Source organism: Lupinus angustifolius, chromosome LG20, assembly GCF_001865875.1.
Source record: "Lupinus angustifolius cultivar Tanjil chromosome LG20, LupAngTanjil_v1.0, whole genome shotgun sequence".
Taxonomy (NCBI): Eukaryota; Viridiplantae; Streptophyta; class Magnoliopsida; order Fabales; family Fabaceae; genus Lupinus; species Lupinus angustifolius.
The window spans coordinates 9106557-9133814 of record NC_032028.1 but is presented as its reverse complement, the minus strand read 5'-3'; the positions used below and the strand labels follow the sequence as shown (position 1 = coordinate 9133814).

General features: G+C 32.0%; 1 protein-coding gene, 1 long non-coding RNA gene and 1 other non-coding gene across 9 annotated transcripts; 2 read left to right on the top strand and 1 right to left on the bottom strand.

The window, feature by feature from the left end:
- TRNAR-UCG lies at nt 3102-3175 on the top strand. The gene has a single exon. It is a non-coding gene; the product is annotated as a tRNA-Arg (tRNA).
- On the top strand, nt 7237-20289 carry LOC109336029. Of its 2 annotated transcripts, XR_002106291.1 has the most exons (6): nt 7237-7333; nt 7419-7527; nt 8438-8614; nt 17005-17100; nt 19139-19484; nt 20176-20266. It is a non-coding gene; the product is annotated as an uncharacterized LOC109336029 (long non-coding RNA). The 2 variants fall into 2 exon arrangements; XR_002106292.1 differs by lacking the exons at nt 7237-7333; nt 19139-19484 and having other exon boundaries at nt 7342-7527; nt 20176-20289.
- On the bottom strand, nt 11374-22559 carry LOC109336028 (protein ROS1-like). Of its 6 annotated transcripts, XM_019572365.1 has the most exons (20): nt 22471-22559; nt 21853-22060; nt 20193-20767; nt 18101-19495; nt 17669-18025; nt 16997-17087; nt 15671-16910; nt 15508-15587; nt 15280-15364; nt 15111-15202; nt 14968-15036; nt 14819-14855; nt 14615-14697; nt 13807-14241; nt 13295-13331; nt 13146-13203; nt 12793-12932; nt 12638-12703; nt 12415-12529; nt 12048-12316 (listed from the first exon to the last, which is right to left on the bottom strand). In XM_019572365.1, the coding sequence occupies exons 2-20, from the start codon at nt 21873-21875 to the stop codon at nt 12066-12068; spliced, it is 5229 nt and encodes a 1742-aa protein (XP_019427910.1). In that variant the 5' UTR covers nt 21876-22060; nt 22471-22559; the 3' UTR covers nt 12048-12065. The 6 variants fall into 6 exon arrangements, with proteins under 6 accessions (XP_019427913.1, XP_019427912.1, XP_019427910.1 ...); XM_019572368.1 differs by lacking the exons at nt 21853-22060; nt 22471-22559 and adding an exon at nt 11374-11718 and having other exon boundaries at nt 12278-12316; nt 20193-20840; XM_019572367.1 differs by lacking the exons at nt 21853-22060; nt 22471-22559 and having other exon boundaries at nt 11755-12316; nt 15671-16120; nt 16208-16910; nt 20193-20840.

Here is a 27258-nt window from a genome sequence, read left to right as displayed (position 1 = left end):
TCATATTCTTGGTGTTCCCCCATTTTTGCTCTTTTTATAAATCAGATGAATCTTTAAATAACTAAACACAATTTACAAGCATACATAAACACACTCGTCCTCTCAACTTCAATTATCATTTTTAAGAATATAACAATAGTACCTAGAATTTATTTTCGATCACCGAGCTTTACCTCTTACAGTGGCGTACATAATAATACTTTTCACTTTCACCACCTCACAAATCATTGTTGCGGTAAATGAAAAGTAGAATAAATTATTACTTGAAAAACTGTTACATGGTCATATTTTCTTTATTCACTGAAAAGCCCAAATATAACCGTTTTGGGAATAATGTTCTTCATATCTTCTGGAAGCAGACAAAATGTAGAAGCTATACATGGCAAAATGGATGTCCGCGGGCTCGCCCGCATAGCCCGTATTTCTTTGTGGGCAGGGCATACATTTTTTGTCTATTTGTTCGTTTTGCCCACTAAGTTTGTGGGCATTTCTGTTGGGCTTGCAGGCGGCTAATTTAAGAAAAAAATAAGAAAGTTTTAAATAAGTTATGATGTAATGTGATTTTTATTCCTTAAAAAATTGTAATATAATGTAATTTGTTAAACTTCATATAAAATATCAAAAAAATTTGTTAATTTTTTTTATGTTCAACTACTTTATTTAATTTAATTTCATTTATTATATGAATTTTTTATTTTTTTTAATTATTCAAGAATATGCCCGCCCACAAGCCTATTTTAAAACGAGCAGGACATTGAATTTTGTCTGTTAAACCAATACGGACATGCCTACGTCCGCTTAAATTTTTGCGGACATTTGCAGGCCTGAGCTAAATGGGCCGGCCGGCCTGTTTTGAGTTTTTTCCAAATATAACTCAAAATTCTTTTCAAGCTGTCATAGAAATTGACAAGTCAGTCAAATATAGCTATAAGGTTAATCATTAGAGTAACAATTGAAAGGTGTGTACAATAAAATTATGGGAAATATAAAATGGTTGTTCAACTTAACTGAATATCATAGATATACACGATATTCATAATCACATAACCCATCACAACCCTCAGCAAAAGATGTTTTACAATCTAGGTTAGAACGACATTGTGTGACATAAAGTAGAAATAGAGGAATGTTAGTGAAAGGGAATGAGAGGTTATGATACAAAACAATATTTTGAAAAGTAGGAAAAAATGGTTTACCCTTCCCCTTGGTTACAAGTAGAATGGAAAAGAATAGAATTAATGCATGTATACAAAAAATTTAAGGTTGTCACCATTCTGAAATTTTGGGTCACACATATATTATTTAAATTTGTTAGAGCCATTATTTTTATAGTCATATTAAAGTATTCTAATTTAAATAAGGTTTATGGTGTAAATATAATTGTCATAAAAATTATTTATATATCAAAAATCTTATTTTTATTTTTAAGATGCGCAAAATTAGATATAAGAAAATTGTAGAGCATCATTCTTCATGCATTCACGAATTTAAAGGAGATCACTCTTCATATATTCATGAAAGAGTATGAATTCAAAGTGGCGTCACTCATCATAAAAGAATATACATTTCTTATAAATAAGGGTTATGATCTCCAATTTAAACACACAAAATAACATACATTCAATCACTTCGTTTCATCCTAATATAAGAGGAACTAAAGGTAAGTGCAATTTACAATTGAAAAACCAAAAACCTAGATATTCCACGGTGGACATATATTTAGATACAAGACTAAGGACAAGTAAGTTCTTTAGTATTTATCTTTAAGCAAAACTCCCATTAAAAATTTCTCCAACATATTTTTCTCCTCGCCATATTTTCATCTTTAAGCAAATCTTCGTATGGGTAAGGAACTAATCATTTCGGGATATGATTATCCCTCCCAACAAGTGTCATTCACAGAAATCAAATTTTTGATGACTTTTTGATCTTTCTAGACCAACGCCGATATATTCTGATTAGAAAAGTGCTGAATTTGATTTTATAAAAATGTTTAAGTTTAAACACATGCATGATTAAACGATTGAAAAACTGAAAAGGAAAGTGGAAAGTGGTCCTTTGGTGGAGTATGGCGGGAAAGAGGTGTTTGTCCCTGCCTTAATAGGAAAGGCCAGCTGGACAACATGGCTTCGGTTATTATACCTAGGAAAAAGTGGGACCATGATGGGGTAATGGTGGACATGCCATGATAATTCTGTAAAAAAATCAAGTAAATTTTTATATTTAAAGTAAAATAAAATCACGTTTTAAATTTCATAACACATACGAAACCTTATCTACATGAAGGTGAGTAATGTTATGTTGGGCTTATCTTTTGGAAGACATCATATATAACATTGTCTAAGTATATATATATATATATATAAAAGGTTGTGAATATGTTTAAAAAATAGAGAAAAAGATGTATATATTGATTTCTCAAAAATAATTAATTCAAATGAAAGGTAGATGATACACTGATTATGTATAAATTTTTATATTGTAAGTATATAGATATTGTAAGTATATATATATATATATATATATATGATTGTGTTTTTTCATATATAAAAATTAAGAATAAGGTTTTTGGGTTTAAAGCTAGGATTTTGTGTTTCAAATCTAAAGTGTGTTCCAATGTTTGGGTGCCTTTTCACAAGTTCATCATTTGATAATCTCGTTTTGAGAGTTTTCATACTTTATGCTTTATTAGTTATTACTTATCTTTCTTGATTCTTCTCCCTTTCTCATGGCACAAATGAGAACAAATAGCATCCTCCTTGGTATATCGGCAGATACGAGAAGACATCCATCCTATATTTTTGGTTCGAGTCTTATGAATGTTTCCGACACAGATAAGATTACCTTTAGTATGAGAATACATGTAGGAAACCAAAAAAAGATACAAGAAGACATCAATCCTGTAACTTTGGTTGCAAGTGTATTATACCAAACATCCAAAATTAATTATAAAAAAATGCTATAAGTTACTATTTTGTTATACCTTTAAAAGCCAATTTGACTTTTCCAAAATTTAATGAGTCAAATTGAAATATAAACGAAATTTGACACTAAAGTAAATGTGGTATAGGATAACTGATATGCTACAAGTATTAATGTAGGACCGCATAGCGCAGTGGATTAGCGCGTTTGACTTCGGATCAAAAGGTCGTGGGTTCGACTCCCACTGTGGTCGATGCTTTTTATTTTAACAAACTTTTATCACACAAACAACAAGACTCAAATTGGGGTTGGGCCCTTAGTGGGGAAGTTAAGTCTGATACATTATTACAATGAGAGCCTACAATAGGCAGTAAGTGTTCCTCATTGCACCTTGGCAAAAGATCGTTCATTATTGTGGCCCAATATTTGGTTGTTTAAAAGAGTTTGGTGGAATGGAAGAGAAGAAACTGAACACAATGGGTGTAACAAATTCATTATTTGGATGTTTGCATTTCATTTGTTGTTTCTCAAATTGGAACACCAACAATATAATTTGGGACTATTTAATTTGTTGTTTGCATTTAAAAGTGGAAATGGACCTCATATGTGTGAACAAGATACCCCACACACACTTGACAAGGCAAGATTATGTCATGAATGAATTACACAAATATGTCAAATAAAAGATTTCCCAATGGAAAAAATTTAGTCATGACAAGCCAACCCAAGATCACCCTGTTAGAAATTTGTTTACTACCTATAAAGTTTTCTACCCATCTCAACTTAACTTCCCGCTAAACCAATGCCCACTAAATTACATTCATTAAAGAAAATTACTAGTTTTGTCTGAGACTATATTACTCTTTTTAAGATGTTTCATAATATTTTTAAATTTGTACAAATATATTATCTATACTATATATAAAGTCAAAACTTGAAATAACTTCCCTCATGGTGTAATTTTCATTTCCTATATTGCCCTTAACATTATTTAATTTTTACAAAAAAACTATATTATCCTAAGCAACTACCACTAATGCATTAATTAACCACATATCTCACCTTAAATTAAACATTATCATAAACACAAAAAATATAATATAAAGTACACCGAACACAACAAATACATTTTAATTCAAAATAAAGAAATAGATAAAAATTAAATATGTAGTATCACAAAGTATTCGCCGGCAGGCACGAAGTACCTGTACACACTAGTCCACTATAATGTCACTAGGATAAAATAGTTCAACTCTGAATCAACACTCATTATACTAATATCATTATGTATGGCTATTGTCAATGTATAATAACAAAGAAAGAAAGGGCGAGAATGACATCTAAAATAGGGATGCCAACATGGGAGGCATGAATAATGATTACTCATATTATTAGTGAGTACCTATGTATGTATTGAGTATGTGTGAGTACCCAATATATTTTTAAATCTAAGTATATACTTATATATTTTGTAATAATTAATATATAAAATAATTGTTATATGAATACTAAAATTTACAAACATGCTAAATTTATTATTATATTCTGATCACTAAAAAAAATAATAATAAAATAAATAATATATAATATAAAACAATAAAAAAGTAGAATATATATATAGAATATTTAATATAATGATACACATCTCCACTTATAAACTACTTTTTGCACGTACACGTCACAAGTATCCACATAATGAGTATTTTTACCATTGTTAGTTGGAAATGCTTCCACAAAGAATTAGAAGGCGAAAGAAAAATATAAAATAATTATTAAATAAATAATATAATTTACAAACATGTTAAGTTTATAATTATGTTTCAATAACTAAAATTTATTATAGAATAATAATAAATTAAATACTATATAATATAAAATAATAAATTGTATAATATATATATATATAGAATATTTAATAAAAAATAAATGTAAGAATACGAGGGTGCCCATGAAGCATGTATCATCATACTCGTCTTCACTTATAAACCATTTTTGTGTGTACTCGTCTCAAGTACCTACAATATGAGTATTTTCTCATCCCAACTCGAAAATGTCTCAATAGGGAATTGGAGAGAGAAAGAGAAATATAAGGAAGTGCATCTCGACATATGTATTTTTTTTTTTGAAGTGATAGAGCCTCTAATTATAGGATGAGATCCCAAACAACTAGAAAAATCAGTGGCAAAAATGCGAGCTTATCAGAGTGAACAGACAAATTAAGAACACACTATATCGAGTTTATCTATAACTAAACAAAATCTTCATTAGTGCTAGATGAATGATTATCCATTTGCAAATTGGGTGTCAACCACGTTTAAACCATGTGCTGGACGACGATGACACACATGTGATTGTCATGTGGTGCGTATCCTCCCCCACCGAATACTCTCTTGTACACCTTGGGGCACATCCCAAATATCACATATCTTACTTATAAAGAAAGTGAGCAAGTATATTAAGATGGAGCATATCGAGTTTATCTGTAAAAGAACATAAACTTATCTTTGTCAGTTGATGATTATCCGTTTGCAAACTACATGTAAACCATGTTTTGGACGGAAGGCAACGACAACATGCGTGGTGGTCACGTGGTGTGCATCTCCCACCACTAAATTCCTGTACCCCTTAGGGCACACCTCAAATAACACATCTCTTATTTATAAACACTCTTCAAGTGTTTCTCATAGCCCATGTGGTACTTCTCTCCTTTTTTCATTATAAAAGAACCAACAACTCGTATCAGTTTGAATACGAGTTAACTCAATCTTAGCACATTGTGACTCGACAAAAATAAGAGATGTATGACTCACATCTTATCATCTTATGGAGAGAGAACATAATCACATACTGTTCATTTTTTTCCATATTATTCCACGCGTTTTATTTTTATTCCTAAATATTGAATCTTACCTTAATGGCTTGATAGGAAGACTTGTCTCCATACTTGAAATTCCTTAGAATGAATGATTATATTTTGAATAAATTATGCAGATCTTTAAGGTTTAATTATATTCATCATTCCTCATATTTAAAACATTACGCCACCTTCCATCCAAGATATTGAATATAATGTATGTATATAAATTATAAGTGATTTGCATAAATATAAAAAAAAAAATGAGGAGTATATTTTTCAATCATTGACTTTATGACATTCCTTTTTTTTCTTCTCATTCCCATTTTTGTTTTTTTGTGTAACAACTATCTTGTCCTGGCCATACTCTTTCTAAAAAATCCCCTTCCCACAATTCACAATTTAAACCACATTGTTCACTTTGCTTGTTAACCCATATCATTAATTACACCACGACATGGTTGATGTCTGAGCCACCTTATTCTAGACAATCATAATTTATACATTTGTGATTGATGCCAATGTGTTCTTATTAGTTATAGGGTGGTCACGTCCCAAATAACCCAAACATCCAAATGTAGAACAAATTATATAGACGCAATCCTTTATATCATTGTCTCTACCTAACTTATTGTATCCATACCCTATCAATTAAAAAGAGTATGATCATTCTACATAGCAAGCGAAACAAAATTCATGGTATATTAATCATTAGATAATAGCCAAACAACACATAAGGGTCACTCTTCATCACCTTAGTCTCATCCATTTCCAAATCAAATTTGACCATACATAATTCATTCTCCACATTTATTCATTCAAAATATTTCAAGAGCTATCACAATCTCTTAAGATAAACTCTTGTTGGTAGATAACCATTTAACTTTTGTCATTAAAAAACACCCCAAATTAAACCTTTCTATTTCTAGCTCAACCCACAACAAGTTCTTTAGCAAAAGACCAACCTTCTAAAATTGTGTGGTCTATATATTTATATCTAAAATATCACTAGTTTATTAATAGAGTAATGCTACATTCTTCTACTAAATTATCTTACTAGTTCTTTTACTTATAATAAAGTAGAAGTATTTAGTATGAGAACATATCATTTTCCTTATCAATAATATCACGATTAGCCTTTCACCAATAAGATGTTAGTATTTTCTCCACCACCATGTGCTATATCCTCCTTAACCATTTTCAATATGACAATATATAGAGCAAACAAACCTTGTCTTATCTCTACTTAAATTGTGCCCCATGTAAGAAAATATAAATTTAATCTTTTAACATCACTCTTTCCATATGCAAGACCATAAATCACTATAATAACCCAACTTTTATTTCTCAAATACTTTGTATTTTTACAATTATTAAATTGAAATTTTCAACTAAAAAAAGCAGGGGTAAATTTGCAATAGAAAAGCAAAAGGAAAAAGAAGGCTTAATAGTTAAGAGTTTGAAAATTGAAGAAGGAAAAGGCAAGTGGCGCCAAGTGTCAATGGCAGTAGAGACCAACACACTCATTCTCTCTCCCTTTATATTCTCGCTTCACAGGTTCCAATCTCAAACCCTAGTTTTTCTCCGTTTCTCATTCTCTCGTTTTAACCTTATTTTTCACGCTAGTTTCGTTGGATATTAGGCAACACATCATTCTGAAAACGGAAGTTGATGTGAAATCATTGTGTTGCTCGTGATTTCGTACTTCAAATGGTTGATAAGTCCTTGGAAGCAAATTGGAGAATGATTTTGTGAGTAACTACTACTACCTTAATCTAAATTTCATAATTTTGTGTTTTACTGCATAGATCTTTGGTTTTGATATATCAAATTGAAATATGTTATATATGTTTGTAATTATGTAAATTTTTGATGTTTGTAGATTTGAAAATGTTTGAATAAAAAATGTATAACCAATTCGATCCATTATGATAGTCTTAAAACTCTTCATATACTCTCAACTATATGATAGATTTGATATAGAACAGTGTTCCGTTGTTATGTTGACGTTATTCTAGATGACATATGTTACGAAATGTCTTTCAGATAAGTTTCACTATGATCTTTGTAGCTGGTCCTTTTCTCTTTTTTTTGGTGTGTGAATCTAATTTCTCTAATATATATTTTCCTTTAAAATCTACTATTTTTTGAAATATTTTTCATATTCCATGACATCAGTTGCTATCTTTTCACACTGTAGAGAAGGAATTAGGTGTTTGGGAAAGTATATTTAGGTATTTGCTTCTTTTTTAGAGGTGGTGAAATATTCATCATTATGAAAATTACTGGAAATTTGTTGATGTTTTTTTGTGCACATTATGTGCTTTGTAAATTTTGCTGAAGACAGCATGATCCATATCCTTATTTGTCGTATTTAGTGATAAATGTATAAAACTTTGTGAAAAGACTATGAAGGTATTCTTTTGTCACTATGATTTTGATATGATTACACTGGAAACGACTTCGCTGTCAAGTTGGAAAAACAAAATGTGCACCTCTTGACAAATTGGTAGACCTTTCAACAAATATTAATGATATAAATGGAAAGAGATATTTAATATCAATTATAAGATATGAATTTTTTTAGTTGTCTAAAAAAATTGTTTTTCATTACTATGATTAGGTTTTTTTTAATATTAGTTATTATTGTTTTGGTTTTAGGTTCTATCTAGATTTACTATTCCTAAGGGATTTGGCAATTTGTTCCACCACTGCTTTTTGGACAAAATGTTTTTGGCAAAAACTTCTACGTATTTTAAGAATTTTTGAACAGATTGGTTAAAGAACATGAAAGCATTGACCATGAGTGGCTCAGGCATGTTCCCAAGACATAACAAAGTAAGCCATTTCAATTTTAGTATTTCTTTTATCACCATTCACTGGTGTCCTCAATATCTATGTGGAGAAACTTCATATGTAGTAGACACCGACTGCAAATAACATGTAATGCAAATTAGCTATGTCGTTTCTATATTGTTTCCATATACACCATCAATTGCAGGGATTATCTGCTAAGTATATAAGGATTGTGGTTAAAAGCATGGAGGTAAGATTTTCGACACTTCTTCATCACGTTGTCTTGGTAAGGTTTATTTCTAATTTACCAACTATTTAACGGCCAATGTAGTTTACTAAAATGGTTTACAATAACATGTTGCCATGGATCATGTCTTTAAGGTTGACTCCATTGTTAGAATGATAGCCATTAGAATTGGATTGACCCTTCTCCAACCACTTCCTGATTCACTTCAGTTACACCTCCTTGAACCATAAGTTATTTGTGCCAACCAGTAAACAAATAAACATATCACATGTAGAAACCGGTAAACCTTGTGCTATGTATATATTTAGGGCTTAAGTTAATTCAGAAGTATCTCTAGCCTATATTGTGCAAATTCGACCAAAAAACCTTATAATATTATGTCTACCAAAATTTACATCAATATAAAATCAATTGTTAATACTTTATTGGTGAAATAACTATTTTATGGTAGTTAAATCTTTTAATAAATGTACAAGTGGAGCGCAACTATGAGCACAATGTTCATTACATTTGTAAAGGTATAAATAACTTATATTCACATTTAGTACAACATTCAAGATTTTTTTAATATATTGTTTGGATTAGCTTTGTTACATGGTCAGGATAAAAGAAGTTAGTGCAATTCATGCACCAAATATGCAGGTTTTTTTTATAAAGAATAAACAAATTTGTAACGTGTGTTCAATGTGAACAGAGTGTTGACATTTTGCAAGTGCTTTTGCAAGGTATGTTACTTAATGTACTTGGATTATATAATGCCATCAATTTAATGCAAAATGCTTGTAAAACAACAAATCAAATCAAGGCTAAATTGCAAAATTATGTAAAATAATTGTATATTTGAGTTTTTAAATGTCTTGATAAATTATAAGAAAACAAGGCTAAATTGCAAAATACATGCCAAAATTGGAAGACTCTAAAATCATAAGTTCAAAAAAGAAACTCAAGAATAATACAAAACATGTCATAATGAGATAGATCAAGAGAAAATTGAAATTGTTCCAATATTAAGTACATTAATGATTTAATTTTTTTTATATTCTAAACTAACCCTTTAGTACAATACACAACCTTTTTGTCTGGGCCACAAGAGAAAGGCACTGTGGCCATGCAACTGATAGGAACCCTTCCATTAGTATAAACCCTATGATACTCTATCCCCCAAGATCAACGTTAATGGGGAAGCAAATCATAAAAGTGGAAAGTGTGAGCCAATTATTGAAGAACCTATAACTCTTGAACCAGAGTGGAAAGCTAAGTGACATTGAAGACTTCTTTAGGGAGGATCCTAACGAGATACCTACTTTTGAGTTCAATGACTAGAGTCTGCAATGAATATATAAGATTGTATCCAATACTGGAATGCCATGAAGGTGACATGATGAAGGCACTTGTTGCCTTTACTCCACAATCTCTGATTCTATCCCTACACAAAATAGAAGAACGTGAGCCGACTAAGAATAAAACTCCAAGTGTAAATATATATCAGCCTTGCTTGCAATAGCATAACTCTCGACAAGCAAAAAGTCTAACTAAAACTAAACTATTCATTTATTTTTCATGTTGGGCAACTTGTAAGGGCAGAAACTAGAAAGTTTAATGCATGTCATGATTAATTATACACTAATGTAGTAACCGAATGAACTGTGAGCAAGTTGAGCTGCTAATTTTTTTAGATATTTATACCATAATGATAATTTTGTCCATGGTGTAAATTGGTATTTTCAAAATGCAAAATATATATATATATTCATTCACAAATATAAGTCCAAATGATAAGGTATGTAACACCTCATTTTTGAAACCAAGTAAAATAATTTCTACTTGGCTTTCTTATGTTGCATCACTATAGTCATTGTCATAAGCATATTTAGTAGCCTTGATAGATTATGTGATAATTTAGTGTTTCTAAAAGCAATTTGTTCAGAAGAACATGATATATGATTAAAGTTATATACTTTGACATTATCTGGAGTTAACAAATCCTAGGTCATATAGAAAAGTGAGTACCCTGATGACAGAGTTTCATTTGGTTCATATGTATATGTAAATGACAAAAAAGATGATATATTTTCTTCAGTTTGTGCTAGTTTTGGTCTGTCGTACTTCTTACTGTTTTTGTATTCAAAGTTGTAGAAAAATATGCTAGAAATATACAATACATGAGTTTACAATGGAATAATAGATATTCACTATTTATTATTCAAATCTTTAGATTAATCAGTTCCCCGTGGAAGAATTTTTGACGTGTCCTGAACCAATTGTTTAATGTATTGGGTTGCTCATTCTGTTATCAAGAATCAATTTGTATTAACATGTGTAGGGTTTCTCATAATTAGGGATTTGTGCTCCAAAACTATCCTTATTATATATAGTGTATGAATGTCATAAAAACTACCTGGTATGCATGAATGATTTTTTCTGATTGATATCTGCAATTTGTGCTCTATCAGTAAATCCTTTAAATGATAATCATGCAATAATGACAGTAGCTTTTAGCATATTGTAGCATGTTTTTAATGAATGGCTGTTTCAAGCTTCAATGAAGATGATTCATAGGTCAATCTCACTTGTTCTAGGATTTCATATCCTAAACTGAAAACTCTATGCAATGTATTTCTTTTGTTCTAGGAAAAATAACCGAAGGGTAAAATTATCCACTATCTGATTTAAACAATAAATTTTGAATCATCAATGATCTCCTATCACTGGCATCTGTATTCTTGAACATCTGGATCTTTGATGTCAACTTTTGCTGGCAACTTTCTCGACAACATGTCCTATTATTCTCATTTTTGTTTTTTTGTTTTCACTGATCTACTTGCTGCAAAGTGCAATCTGGCCTGAAGAGGACGAGGTGCACGTTTTTGTTGATCAAATCCCCTAACACAAACGAATCCTGAAATAAAGTATATCTAATTGTTAATAGGCATAACAAGGTTGAACATTGGTACTTTATATGCATATGGGGGAACTAATCAATGATTGTAACATGTAGGGTCAAAGATTGAACATAGATATTTTATATGTGCTGTATGCATATAGTTAGAGTAGTCGTTGGGGAGGGTAAATGAAAGCTTTTGGAGTTATATGGAGTGTGCGTGATGGTTTAATATGCCATGTGTCAGACAGAAGGATCTTGTGTAAATAATAATGGTATTATAAGTGTTATGACAATTGCTTATGATTGTTCTTGTCCTTTCCTTGATTTAATCATTGACATTTGACAGGGTTATGAAAATTTTGCTAAACGGATAAACCTAGAGCTAGATTAAGCCTTTTTACCCTCTCCCTTTTATCCTGGTTACATGGTTGAGTGTAAGAGATAATTGGGATATTACTTGCATTTGTAAATGACTTAAGTTTGGTAAATTTGGATTTTAGTGAATCATGTTTTTCCACGAGGAAACCTATTGAAAAGTTTAAATAAAACAAACATTCTAAGGTAGTCTGCATACCTCTCCAAAAGCAATGCTGAATTTCAGGAGTAGAGAGACCTAGTATACATAAGTATTTTTAGTGAGCACAGTTTTACTTCATGAGATAAACTGGGTTAGAATAGATATGTAATAGATGTGAATGTAGTTTTTTCTACCTTTGAAAATTGATGATACAGAGGTCCCAAAGTACACAGTTCTCCTTGGCAAATTCCATATCCATGCCCTTGGGATGTCAATGGGTTGAACACTGGATGCATGGTCCGCAAATAACTAGACAATAATAAAACATTTATGTTCCTTGTTCATGACTTAGGAAATTTATAATAAGTGTAGATTTTCTAAGGTGATTGATAGTAAGAGAACCTTGATTAGACATACCTCATTAACTTGAAAGTAAGTCCCATTCAGCGGAAAGCTCCCCCGCGTAGCTGTTCGGCATGGTATCTATATATGGAGTCATTTATCAGTTATTAAATAAAAACATAAGGGATGAATATAGGGCCATCTGTTTTAATCCACAAAATAATCTTTACCAGGAGTGTTCCTCTGACTGTTTGTGAATTGGCTTCTCGAATGCTGTTGCATGAAAAGCATGTTTTGTCATTGCACATGTCAGTTGAATCTTGTGATCCACACCTTCTTTCTGGTGGTTCAATGGAATTTGCAGTTTCACCTAGTGATCAATGACATGAATGAGTTTAAGTAGATTGTGTTACTATCTGACTTTAACCTGGCATAGAATAATAATACTATGCTTTGTATTTTCCAATCTGGTTGTTTGAATGTATGTATGCATTTTGGTGATATTAGTAAAAAGATAGCTTTCATAGGCTATTGCATATGTTCTTAAATGAAATTGAAGTTATTTCAAGTGTCTTTTGCTAACCTGGTGCCCATATGGCAAGAAGATAAGGACTCGGGTCATCAGGTTCTCGTTTATCCATCTGTAAATTTATGTAAACAATCCAACATAAAAAAATCTGTCCAAGATGATGACTAAATAGTTTATTTAGTACAAAGGAAAGAATAACCAACCTTTTCTAAAAGTGGATGTGAGTCTGGTAGTTCATATCTGCATCAATGAGGTGTTGGAAAACATCATTTAGTCTTTCACATAAAAAAATTCAATTGTCACATGATGTAGAGAATTAAGGCATCTACTTCAAGCATGCTTATGATTGACTACAATGATGCCACATGTAGAATTAATTTTGCTTGATCTTGGAAATGAGGTGTTACTATCTTATCATTTAGATTTAAATCTGTGAATAAATATCCAAAGGCTTTGCATTGTGAAAACAATAATTTATACTATGGAGCAAAATATCATTATCATAGTAAATAAATAATTTTATTTAGGACCTACACTTGCATATGGATGATTCAGTTGTTTCATTATCTTACAGCAAATTATGTCGTGAGTTAACTTTTTTTTGTCGGACACTTAATAAGTTGCTCAACATTAAATGAAATGATGAATATTTTTAGTTAGTTATTTTTGTATGTTAGCCAAGAGTTATGTTGTTGCAAGTTGCTAATATACTTACACTCGGTGTTCTGTTCTTAGCCGACTCACAGTCTTAATTTTTTGTACCGGGATGGAAGCCGACTGTGAGGTCAAGGCAACAAGTGCTTTAGACATCTCACCATCACCGTGTTCCATGTATTGCATGAAGCTCTGTACGTTCAATGCAGACTCTGAGATATTGAACTCAATAGGAGGAATTTCATCAGGATCCTCCACGAAGAAGTCTTCAATGTCACTTTCTAATGCATTTGTTGAGTCTTGTTCAGGTGTTGTTGGTTCTTCAATTATTGGCTCACAGTTCCCACTTTCATGAGTTGCTTCTCCAATAAAGTTGTTCTCAGAGATAGGTAGTATCACAGGCTTCATATTCACATAAGGGTTTTTGTCAGCTGCAATGGGGACAGACATACCCACAATGCCTTTTTCTTCTGGTCCAGGCAATGCAAGTCGTGCACTGTGGCAAAAGGGTTTGTGAGACTATAAATATAAAGTATGTACCTTATGCACATAACAATGGAGAAATGCAGAGGATAAAAATAATTCTTTTTCTCTTGATCTATCTAATTGCTTTCTATAATGGATTCTGTATTAGCCTTGAGTTTCTTATTTTGAACTTCTAATTTTAGAGGTTTCAAAATTTGTCATTCATTTTATTGTTTAACCTTATGTTCTTTTAAATTCCCTATGCATTCAAAATCTCAAAGATCATCATTTTGAAAACTTGTGTGGCTTGACTCTTGAGGCTCCTGAATTTAATTGTCTTGATACACCATATTTGGCATTAAGTTGATGACATTATGTTATCCAATTAATATTGAGTAGCTTACCTTGCAAAAGCACTTGCAAAATGTCTACACTCTGCTCGCATTGGACATGCATTGCAATTTGGTTTACTCTTTGTGCAAAAAACCTACGTATTTAAGTATGAATTGCATTAAAACCCTTGGTCGTCCTTGAAACAAAGCTATTTCTAACAATATATCATTCATTTTCTTGAATGTTGTACAAATGTGGAAACAAATTATGCATACCTTTCCAAACGTAATCATCTGGTAATGCAACTCGTACCTGCATTCCAATACATTTGTTTTAGATTTAACTACTAAAATAAAGTAGTAATTTCTACAATAAATTGTTCACAAATAATTTTTTATATAAATTTTGGGAGAGGTGATATTACAAGGTTCTTTGATCGAGTTTGCACAATCTAGGCCAGAGATACTTTTGAATTGACTCAAGCATTGGATACCTACATGACATAATAATTAGCAATTTCTAGTTGTGATATGTTTATTTGCTTATTGATTGACATAAGATACTTACAATTCAAGAAGATGTATTTGAAGTGTTTCAGGAAGTGGTTGGAGAGGGACCCATCCAAGCCTAACTACAATCCTTCCAACATTGGTATCAACCTTCAATATGTTATTGTAAGTTTTTTAGTGATCTGCATCGGCTATTAAGTAGTGAATGAATTACAAATAAATCTTACCGGGAAAGCAAGATGGTGAAGTGTCAAAAGCCTTACACATTCCACGCTTTTTAGCCCCAATCCTCGTATGCTTAGCAGATAATCCCTGAAGTGGGTGTTTATAGAAACCATATAGAAATGACAGTTACTTTTCATTATATGTTTGTTATTTGCCATTAGTGTAAAAATTCTCAACATAGGAATTAAGGACAATGATGATAAGAAATAAGTGAAATTAGTGTGGCTTACTTTACTTGGTCTGGGGGAACATGCCTAAGCCATTCAAGGTCGATGCTTCCATGATCTATAACCAGTCTGTTTAGGAATTCCTGAAATTTATAGTAGATTTTTCTCTTTAAAAAATATTTTGGTCAAAAAACAATGTTCTGCAAACTTGTTTTGACAAAAATACCTTGATTCGATCTGCTAACATGTTATTCATGCCCCTTTCCTTGATAGTGTCTGATATCTCTTTAACTGAGGCACATCTCACTGCTTCGTAGTCAAGTGAGTCCATTGTCTCTTTTCCCCTTTCTATCTTTGTCCCATTTGCCAATACCTTTTTTCTTAGAATGTCCCAATCACATGCATGCTTTTTCTCAGTCTCAGGTTTCACTTTCTTTGCTTTGGAAACCTTAGTTTTTTTCTTCTTATATGTAGGGCTAGGAGAACAAATTTGTTGTTCATTTGATTCAGCCCTACTATTATCTGAGCATACTTGTGTGTTTGCTGCAGATATAATATTTTCACTGCCCAATATGTGAGAAGTACCTTGTAGAAGGTCTAAATGCTTGCTTAATGGTCCACTATGGTTCATTGTAGGTAACGCTGGAGACGACAATGCTCCACTTCCATACTGCTTCTCTGTAGGTTCATCTGCATTATCTCCTATTTCCGGGATGCCAAATTTCTCATAATTGTTGTCTGGAAATTTACTGTGTGTTGTAACTGTTTCAGGCCAAAAAGACTCGTTGCCATTCATTTGAAAAGTCTCCAGCCCTTGTGTGTCTGGGTAATGAAACTCATAGTATGCTGAAGGAACTACAGGTTCTTGCTCTTGTGGATAACCAAAATTGCTGGGATAATTAAATGCTGAGCGGAAATTGCGGTTATTAACTCCCTCTACTCCAAGACTTTGTTTCAAATTCTCTGCATGTTGTACCTGTCCATCTTTGGTTCTCTCCTCACACAATGATGCTCCATTTACACTATTGTAAAACTCTTGGAACATAGTTGTCTTCCCTACCTGAAAAGAATTTGTAGAAGTTAAGAACTGAGCCTTGCTGGGTTCACATCCCCTGTTAGGTCCTGATTCTGAACTGGGTCTTGAGCAGGATCCATATCCTCTGGTGCCTTGTGTAATTGAGGACTCCAGAGAATCTTGTGATGACAATAATTCTTCCTCTGAGCTTTTATTATTTGTTTCTATTGGGATCCTTTGTATCCTAGAGGTTTCACTGTCTCTCCAAACCCCACTTGTATTATGGGGTAACCCAAAGCCAAGATGGTAGGCTAGTTCACTGAATGTACCTCTTCCGCATGACATTGTTGTGTCATCCGGTTCTTCAACCCATGTCTTTGTGCCAACAATATATGATCTGCTGCCTTCTGACTTCAGAGAAAACCTTGCAGATAAAGACATGAAGGCAGAGCTGCAAAGAGGGGAAAGAAACATAAGTTTTTGTCGGGGCTTCACCTTTTATTAGTATTAGCAACCTCTAACTGATTTTTGGCTTACCTCGACAGGTGATCTGAAACATTTTGTGTTAGGAAAACACCTATCACTGAATCAACCACAGACCCTTTCCACTTGGAAAAACGTCTATCTCCTGCAGAGCAGAGGTAATTTAATTTTATAAATATATGCTGAGAATCAAACAATTTAGCAATCAAGTGAATAATTTAAATAAATGATTGACTTCTGTTTTTAATATTAGTCCCACTTGAATGTCAATTGTCTGATAATGAAAATACAGGAGGATTATCTCTTATCTGTTCAAATCTTTTTTCATATTTTTCTTCCTTTCTGTTTAAGTTAGGCTGTTATTTAGATTTCATTCTGTTAGAATGTTAGGCTTAGATGCTAATTATACATGTGGGTCTGGGTTTGTACTGGTAGTACCAATACTTGACCTTTATTAGTATAAAAGTATTAGGTTAGGGTATTGTATCACATTAATCTTAACAATCATATATTTGTGCACTATTAACAATCATTTTTTTCTTTTATTTCTTTCCTACCTAAACCTTATAATTTCAACATAGTTAAAAAAAATCTAATAATGCTATAATGAATAGTTCAATGTCAATTATCTTAACTTGTGGAGAATAAAATGTGGCTATAATAAACTTCTAGAAATAAAAAATGTCTCTCGAATAAAATGTGGCTATAAAGTATGATGCATTATACCTAGAACAAGATGCATTCGTGCAATGAAGGAATCAGCGCGTCCACGAAAAACATTTCTTTCCTCTTCCCACCACTTCTCCTTTTCCTTGTCAGTTCCATCAAGGCTGTTGCTTCCTTCCTTGCCCATCAAAAGCTTCCAGGTTCTCTCTGTTTCTGGGTCAAGATCCACTTTAGGCCTTGGTTTATGTTTCTTTGGAATGTCAGGTTCTTGGTAGGGTACAATTGTACCATCTCCCTTGTATGGGACAAGTGCGCTTTGTCCTTCTATAGCTGATGTGTTGCTCTCACTGAGGTTGAGATTGTTCAGGCGACAGATTATCTCGTCTATCAGGGTGGAGTATATTTGGTGCAGTTCTCCTGAAAATTAAGAAACAGATAAGTATCATTATGAAGTGCTACTGAAAATCTTTTCCCTTACAAAAAACACATTACCTGAGATAGCAAAGCAATCACCAGTGCTGGTTCCCCTGTTTTTCTGCTCTAGAAATCTATCACTTTCAGTGCAGCAGTTTGCCATTTTTACATGAGGCGGTGATTGGGATACTTTCTTGCCTTTTCTTATCACTTTCTGTGATTCATCTTTAGACATTATTTGGCAGGAAGACGTTCCATTGACCTTTCCATGGAGTCTTTTTTTTGTTTTTTTCTTGTTCGTAGTTTCTAAGAAGCCCTTGTCAAGAGCTTCACCTTCAAAATTTTCACCTGCTTGTAATATTTCTTGGCACAAGGATGTACCAAGTGGATTTGTAGCTGAGTTATGTTGGCTATCGATGCTTTTGCGTTTTCTCTTAGAAACTTTTCCTTTGATGGAACTGGAGGGAATATTAGACTCCGACTGATGGGTATTCTGACAAATCAGTTCTTTAGTGTTCTGAGAGTTTTCAAAACATGTTTCTGATTGAAAGAGAATGTTCCCAATTTCTTTTGCATGAATATATTGCTGCATGCATCCATTACTTCTTTCCTGGCACAAAACAGAATTTCCCTGAGCTGGACCTTTCTCAGTGGCTAGAAATTTTGGTATCTGCTTTTCTTCTGTAGTTCCTGGCAAGGTTATGATTCGTTTCCTTCCTTGTACTGTAAGTTCATTCTGCTGGTTGCTCAGAAAAACTGAGTTTGTCTTTACATTTTCTCCACTTAGCATCTCTGCTGTCCTGTAGTCTGAAGTGGTACGAAAAGCTTCGTCATGGTGACAAACTATTCTGCTTTGACTTTCATTTCTACTCTTGTCCGAGATAAAATTTAGAGCTTTCCTGCAGGTTTTTCTAGTTGGAACAGTTAAACCATTGGTTTCTTCTATAACATCAGCCTGTGGTGTTGCTTCAGTTTTTAGGACTTTCTTCCTCTTTTTGGGCGAATTCTCCTTAACCTGTTTCTTTTGAGTTGCAGGGTTTGAACTTCTTTTGGGCTTGCCCTCTGTAATTACCTTTGGCCTATGTTTTCTTCGTCTGGTTGCTACTTTCTGATCAGGTGTTTTGTTCAAGTCAAAACCCAGGCCACTTCCCTCTCCACAGAAGTTACTGTCAGAACCTCTTTGATCCCCACATGATGTTGAAATTGCTGCAGATGATGAATCAACAATTTGCTGTAGAAGCCCATTGTAGCATTCCTGAACTTTTTCTGTGGATGAAATCAACTCTTCTTGCTTGCCTTTGTCCTGACTTGTGCTTCCAGCTCTTGTGTAATCTGGTATTGCACAGAACTGGTTGCCTGCAAACTTTAGCTGATCCCTTGTTATTGGTATTGACTGGAAGGAGTTGAAGGTAACCGAAGCATCAGCTTCTGTTATTGGCATATAGTTCAAACTGTACTTAGGGTAAGAATCACCTGTGAAATTTTTTTAGCCATTAAGTAATTAGTTGCTAAAATCATAAAGGATGCAGGAAGGTATTGTTTATACAATTAAAAAAAAGATGTTTATTTTGTGTTTGTAGCATCACAATCTTTATCATAGTTTCCCATTGCTGCTTAATTCATAAGTTGTGTGAGAGATATCAGTTCCACACTTCCACATATTCACAATGTAAAGAAACATTAAAATACACAACAATGCAAATGTTTACAAGCTCATGGATTTCATGTCTTGATAATTGAAAGAATAATTCTTTTTATCAGTATTATCAACATCAAATGTCTTTTGGGTTACATTGAATGGAAAACTATACTGAAATCTTTCCCCTCCTTCATTTCATTGCAGCAAAATTCCACTTAATGAAATTACAGCAAAAATGTATTTACCTAGAATTACTGATATGACAGGTGAATGCAAAATTAATTTATGCTAATTAACTGTTACAGGTGATAAGTTCCCTGGAAATTTAGTTTGTTATCAATTTATTTATTAATTTGGCATAAATATTATATGCAAGATTGTGTGGCTAGATGTGACATGCAAGTGAATAGTCTAATGTTCCTTATTCAGTTGTCTAAACTTTGGTGTGTTTGCACTATAATAACATTAGATAGGCATTGTATTGACTGATTTCACTTTGAATCTGAAATTGCAGTAGAAACAAGATGTTACCATGGGGTATGCCCTCCACTTGGTTTGGCACTGACCACTGAGCACTACTCTTGAGCAAGGTCTCTGAGTTGCTGCCATTAAATTCAGAATTCCTATTCGGAATCAGAAGTCTGTTTGATTCTTTGTACATGATGCCTGGAGCTGAATGGATGTTGGATCTTTGTACACCTGCATAAGATTCCCTCACGTTGCTACTGGCCTGAGTACGGAATATTGGAAGCAGTGGATTTCCTGCTGCCCTGTTCATTCTCACATCAAAACTGCTGTTAGCAGCAGATATAGGATTTGCATTATTCTTGAGCAGCAGTTCCAACCTACTGTTCAAACCAGTGCTCATATTATGCTGTGCGCGAGCATAGTGGCCTCGCATGTGCATGCCATTCATGTAACCACTTCCAGGTACATGAAATTGTTGAAAATTTGCTCTTCTAATTTGGTTCAGTTGCCAGTCTGGTATGGGATTAGATCTCACTAGAATGGGATTCTCAGGGTTGATGGATACCCTTGTATTGTTCATTTGAAATTGATTCCCATCTTGACCCAGAAGTTGTTCCCCAAAGTTCAACATTGAAATCCTGCAAGTTATAAATGATATTACAATCTTTCTTTCACTTGTACTTGACATTGAACCCTCTTTTGAACATTATTAAATTGTTATGCTATGCATCTATGTGTTTCCTAAGCAACTTATGTATTATCAAATAACTTAAAGAGGAGCTATACCCTATACACTAAAATAGCTGAAATGAAACAGTTTTTGAACTTCAGTGTCTAATTGACAAAGCTATGTATAACTTGTTTGCAAATGCACCTCTATCCTTCTAAGCTATGTGCTATACCACATCATGGTTATTTACCACATCTTAAGTAACATTTTTAGTCCAATATAATTAGACTCATCGAATGAAATTAAACTGCATTTAGAATAGATGAAATTTCTGTATATGCATATCAATTACATCACTGCTAGACAACCATTTTTGAAGATATATTACCAAAGATGAATGTGACAGTAGTAGTGAAATTCATTCAGAAAAATCAAGGATTGAGGAAGTCCAAGAATGTTATGCATAAAAAGGAAGCTAAAGATAAACAAGGAAATATAAGATGTGATGATGCATCTCCTGATGTGTGGCAGGACACTCAATAATGAAATACCATTTCAGTTTCTACATAATCTAATATCTTGTCAGTGTAAAGATTTATATATAATATATATATCATTCACTATTCATTTGTATTACTTTTTATAAGAGTCAATAATGATTAAATATGAATGGTGGATGATACAATGACATAATAAAAAAGTCGCATACATGTTTTTCTTATCTACATAATGTATTTGATCCAAAAGATGTAACATTGAGACTAAGCTAGCCCCCACTGAACTCTAGAGACACCATAACTCAGTATAAGACTATAAGATAAACTATCACAACATTTCAAACCTAAACAAACAAACAATCACCATCTGTTGTTTATTCTGTTACCACCCCATATACAATTATGCATCTGCAAACAAGTTTAGTTGTGCTATTCCTAATTATATACTGAACATACATTCAATTCAAAATAAGTAGTTATATATTCAAAGACAATATCAATGGTCACATTGACAAACAGGTCAACAAAAAAATTAGAACCCAATAAAAGATCCTACCTGTTATTTTGTTGCCCACTCATTTTGAAGAAAGCTTGGAAGCTTATTTTCCTGAGTGGAATAAGCTAAAGCTGCAGAGTTGTATACACTTGTATAGCTTTTCTGAAATATTTCTGACTCTACTCTACCTTCTGCTATATTTGTGTTTTATCCTGTTGTATACTTTGAACCTTCCATAATCCCTTCAACACATTCCTCACAATAGCTTCTGCAACATTACAGAATAACAACATATTAAAGAATAAAAATTATACACACCCCTCAGAGGCATGAATGTTTCAATAATATGCTTTAAATGCTGAAATGAATGAGTAGAACATGGAAATACTGAATAAGAAAATGGAAACTAAAGTAGTAGCACGAGTATCCAGCACACAATAACAAAACAAGATTTTTTATGGGTGGTTATGAATCAAACTGTATTTAACTAATTAAAATCTGATTTTAAAATATGTGATTTTGCCACAATGAACAATGATAAAGCAGAATCTTCAGAATCTTTGAAATGAAGGTTGCACGTAAAAACTTGTCAGGATTTTTTCCATTGTTTTAATTAAGTAAAACATGAATACCAAATAGTAAAAATGGTATTAAAAAGTTCTTTCTTTAGTTGCTCACCGATCTGTGTGCATCAGATATTGACACAGTGAGCCTCATAAGATTATAGTCAATGCAAGAATGAAAACAGAGTAAGTCTTTGAGAGGAACAGAGAGAGAGAGAGAGAGAGAGAGAGAGAGAGAGAGAGAGAGAGAGAGAGAGAGAGAGAGAGAGAGAGAGAAGGGAGGAAAGAGAAACATAGATTATAGTTTAAAAAATGCTTTTTTGTAAAATGATTTATAGCATTTTCAAATGTATGTATGCATAAAAATATATAAAAAAATGTAAGAGATGAATATAATTTCAATTATAGTATAGTAAGACAACTTTCTTCTTTGATTAAGGTTGTAAGATAAAGTTTTCCAATTGAGTTGTACTTATAACATAGCTTTAATTTTAAATGATATTAAAAAGTACACAACACCCTTTGAATAATTTGGGCATACCCTCAATTAATGTTCTCTTCTTTTGCTCCTCCAATGACTTTTGATGCTTCTGTTTTTATTCTATTCTATTACCCATTAATGACTTTACAAAACAGAGAATCAAATTGTTTCTACCCTTATATTAGAACATTTACTATAGTGATTCCATGAGCTCTGAACTTTGTAGCATTACTTAATTGTTTCGGTGCTTGATAAAATAAAAACAAAAACTCAGCTATTGTGTGTGTTGCCAGATATATTAGATGAGCATCTATTACTAGGAATTTGTTAGTTACATGCTTGGGTTCTAATAAATTACATCATAAATTTATTGCTACTATATATCAGAGTTTTATTATATTCTCCTATAAATCCTCCTATATGTAAACTGTAAACTCGGTATAAAACACATTAAATGAAAAAGTAAATGTATCTGCTATCTTCATAATATAAACAACAGTTAATACTTTCTTTACCTAGTAATTAGGAGGATTTATAAGAAAATAGACATTTCAATTTAATATAGTGAAGGAAAATTATCTATATTTTATTAGAAATTGGTGGTAAATAATATAAAATCTTAATGTTTTATTTTATTTCTTTAACAATGGTCATTCAATAGATAATAGTAAAACAATATTTTTTAAGGAAGAGTTCTTTCACATTTCTAGTGTATTTTCTTGCCAATAATTAGTGGCTAATTGTGTTATGGTTTTCATAACTTCATCCCTAAGGATTGAAGATAAAATGTTCAAATAGAGTAAATGTGTATCAGAAAACTAAATCTATCATCTCTAAAAGTATTAAATTTGTTCTTTCCAATACAAAGATACAACACTAAGCACCTTATCCTCGTTTGATTGAGTTTAACATTTTTTCTTTATTTCAAGGCATGAAAAAATTAAATATATATATATATATATTATTTCTAAATAGTCTTTTTACATATAATATGAATGGATCCCCTAATATGATGTTAGAGGAACTTAATCATTTTGTTAGTCAATTATCACATTTAGTCTAACACAACATTAAATCTTAAATGGAAACAATAAATATATTAATTAACATATATTCTACATCTTTATTAATATTAGTCTAGTTGTCTGTATTTTAAATATTTTTGAAGTTTTTTTCATGAGTTTAAACATTCACATTTATTCTTTTTCATGCAAAGGACAGCTAAAGCATTAGTGGGAACATGAATTTGTTCCCTCTTATGCACTGGAATAGCTTTATGTGGCAAAAAACAATTAGTTTCTAACACCTAATATATTTTAAAGAAAAGAACTATTTTTTTGGTAAGTTAAGGAAAATAAACAAATTAGTAGAAGTCCTCACATTATATTGGTTGCATAAATTAGGCAAATATTATTGATATTTTGTAGAAAAGTTAAATCAACTAAAGAAAAATCAAATACCATGAAAGTCGTATCATCACTGGTTAGTGTTAGGCTGAATGCAATAAGGCCAATATCTTGATGTAATTACTATCCCTAATGTGAATATGATATGATACACACAACAACAAAAATAAGCAAAATATTGTAAAAATAAATTTAAAGTTTTCCTTTTTGACAAAAAATCAAAGTTTTTAGAGGGTGAGCTCTAGAATTTATGCATATGCCAAAACAAACTTGGCAGTAATTATCAATTAGTCTTTACCTTCATTGGACCAAAACACAAAGGTTGAAAAATAATGATAAAAACTTGTATGGAGACATATACAATATATCTTATTTAGAGATAAATGTAATTATGTTTTTTAGTGTTATAATTTAGGACTAAATTTTAGTTAAAATTAAACTTTTAATATGTTATAATTTTTTTATTAATTATATATATATATATATATATATATATTCACACAATTCTTTCTCTCACACACTACCATACTTTTGTATACTTAGGTTGTGTGTTTTGAACATAAAATACACAATTGGACCATTGTGCTTTGGACATAGAATAAATAGTAGGGCAGCACTGATAAGTTTTTGTTATCTGGGCCCAGTTCTTTTATTTAAATAAAAGCTTTTAGTTAATATAAAGTTTGCATTTGTTAAGAAGTTCAAAACAATTTTTTATTTAAAAAATATATTATTTTAAAAATATAAAAAATATCCTTCATTAAAAATCTCATTTTAAATTCTCAACCCATATGCTAAAAGTACTTATTAGTAAAACTCTTTAGTTAAAATGATAATGACTAGTGAAACTATATCTTAGTAGTGTACTTAGTCAATATGACTAGTCTCATCTAATTTAATATTTTTAAAATCATAATTTAATAATTATTTATTAAAAGTTAAAAAAGAAGATTATTTTATGAAAAAGTTAAAATAATATTCTTTTTTATGAAAAAGTTAAAAATTGAAAAATATATAACTTTGATGACAAAACTTTCCATAGTAGGAAACAAAACTTTTAATATCACACATGAATTTTCAAATAAATTTATCAATTATATAAGTACTATGAAACAATTTTGGTTTATGTGAAAAACATGTATCTCAATTTTCATCAGTATAAATTAGTCAAACTAATATATAGATTTGATCAACCTAATCGACGATTTAATTGGTTCAGATCATCAAGATGATTATAAACCATTTTTGTTTTCATATTTCAAGATTTGTTATAAGAGCTAGTTGAAGAAGCTAAATTGTTTTTCTTATTACAATATAACATATATACCAAAAACTATCCATGATTAATTTCCTTTTATGCCTTTGGGCCTTCTCAAATGAATGCAAAAGGGTAGTGATTGTGTTTTCCTCTTGTATATCCCTTTTCTCCTTCTCAAAGCCATGCCTATCTAGACCATTTATTAGGTTTTAGCATTACATGAATGAAGCTTATTGGGTGCTAGAATTTAAAACAAGATGGTGTGAGAATGACCCTCATGGTAGATGGTCGAGGATAAGAAAGAGTGGTGGTCGATTTAGGGGACAATGTGAGAATGTGGTGGTTGATTAGGTTTGGAGGATGGGGAATAAATAGTGAAATCATATGAAGCTTTTGAAAAAAGAAAAAAAATAGTTGTTCAATGTAACATCACCAACAAAATCTTTGTCTAAATCATGTGATTTTAAAGGAATTATCAACATTTTTTAGGTATCCCCAAGTAATAAACTAATTTGTTTTGTAGAGTATAATTGCTCTTCCAAAAAAAATGGTAGCTTATAAGAATCGAATGTTTAACCTAGTACGATACTTAAAGATTCAGTAAGACATTATACCACTACACCATCACATAAAATTATCATCTTTAACCTTGCTAAGTTTTATGAATTACACGTACTTAGGATTGAGCATGCATGAGTCCTGCTTCATTACATGTTTTAGTTCATGCAAATTTTCATACTTGTCACCACTAAAAATATTATAGTTTAAATGTTTTAAAAATAGTATTATGCTTCGAAATGTCCTAGTTTGGTGAATTTTCAAGGAATGAGTTGGAACGAAATAGTAGGCATGTGTCAGGCAAATGTAACACCGCGAATTTTACGATTTTAAATTATAAGATTTTATTAATATTTTTATTAATTATATATTCGAAAATGAATTTCTGGGAATTTTCAGTAAAGAATTAGACGAAACTCTAGTTGAGTTTTAGTCTTGTAATTTTATTTCCTATTTTGTAGAAAATTTTGGTAATTTTCGGAGACAGTCGGTTTTGAACCAATGTCGGGGCCGAAATCCACCCGGTACTGCTCAAAAAGTGGTTTTTGAGTTCCGTAACTCGGAATCGAATTCCGATTGTACCGTTGGCTTCGAAATTTCATTTCGAGACAATATAGACCCTGAATACACTCATACCTATTTTCTAAATATTTTTCACTCGGAATGCCGAAATCCGAAATTCTAATCGGATATTACAATCGGGCGATTTATAATATCCGATTGGGTATTAGCCGATAATACTCGAGCATATTTATCGCACGGGTCCGCGAAGTAGTCGTTTCGCATTGGGATGCGAGATTTGCCTTTCCATAAAGCAAACCTCACATCACTCAATCTCACCATTAGCCACCCTAGGAGATCCACCCTAGGAGATCTTCATGATTGCCTAGGAGGGAAATCAGATTTCCCTCTCCCCTAAAGCACTCTTCACTCCACACTTCTCTCACACTCTCTCATTTCCAATTTTTCAAGAGAAGGTAAAACCCTCTCTTCATCTTTTTCTCTCATTTTTCTCATTTGTTCTTCCATCTTCAATCATTGATCTCTCAACATTCAACCAGTGGATGTTGATGAGATTTAAGTATGTCGTTCATGAGTATGTCAAGAACATATTCAACCGTTGAAACTTTATAAAACGCTTTCTAACTCATTTTCTCTTCAAAACCGAAAATGGTGTTGTTCTTGAACTCATGAAAATAT

What these genes read in the sequence shown, in the direction of transcription:
- LOC109336028 (XM_019572363.1), bottom strand. Translation starts at nt 20,817, where the DNA reads ATGTCAAGTACAAGTGAAAGAAAGATTGTAATATCATTTATAACTTGC. An exon ending in AGATGATTACGTTTGGAAAG is followed by an intron (nt 14,698 to 14,818) that starts GTATGCATAATT and finishes TTAAATACGTAG; the next exon opens with GTTTTTTGCACAAAGAGTAA. An exon ending in CTAAGAACAGAACACCGAGT is followed by an intron (nt 13,332 to 13,806) that starts GTAAGTATATTA and finishes TCATTGATGCAG; the next exon opens with ATATGAACTACCAGACTCAC.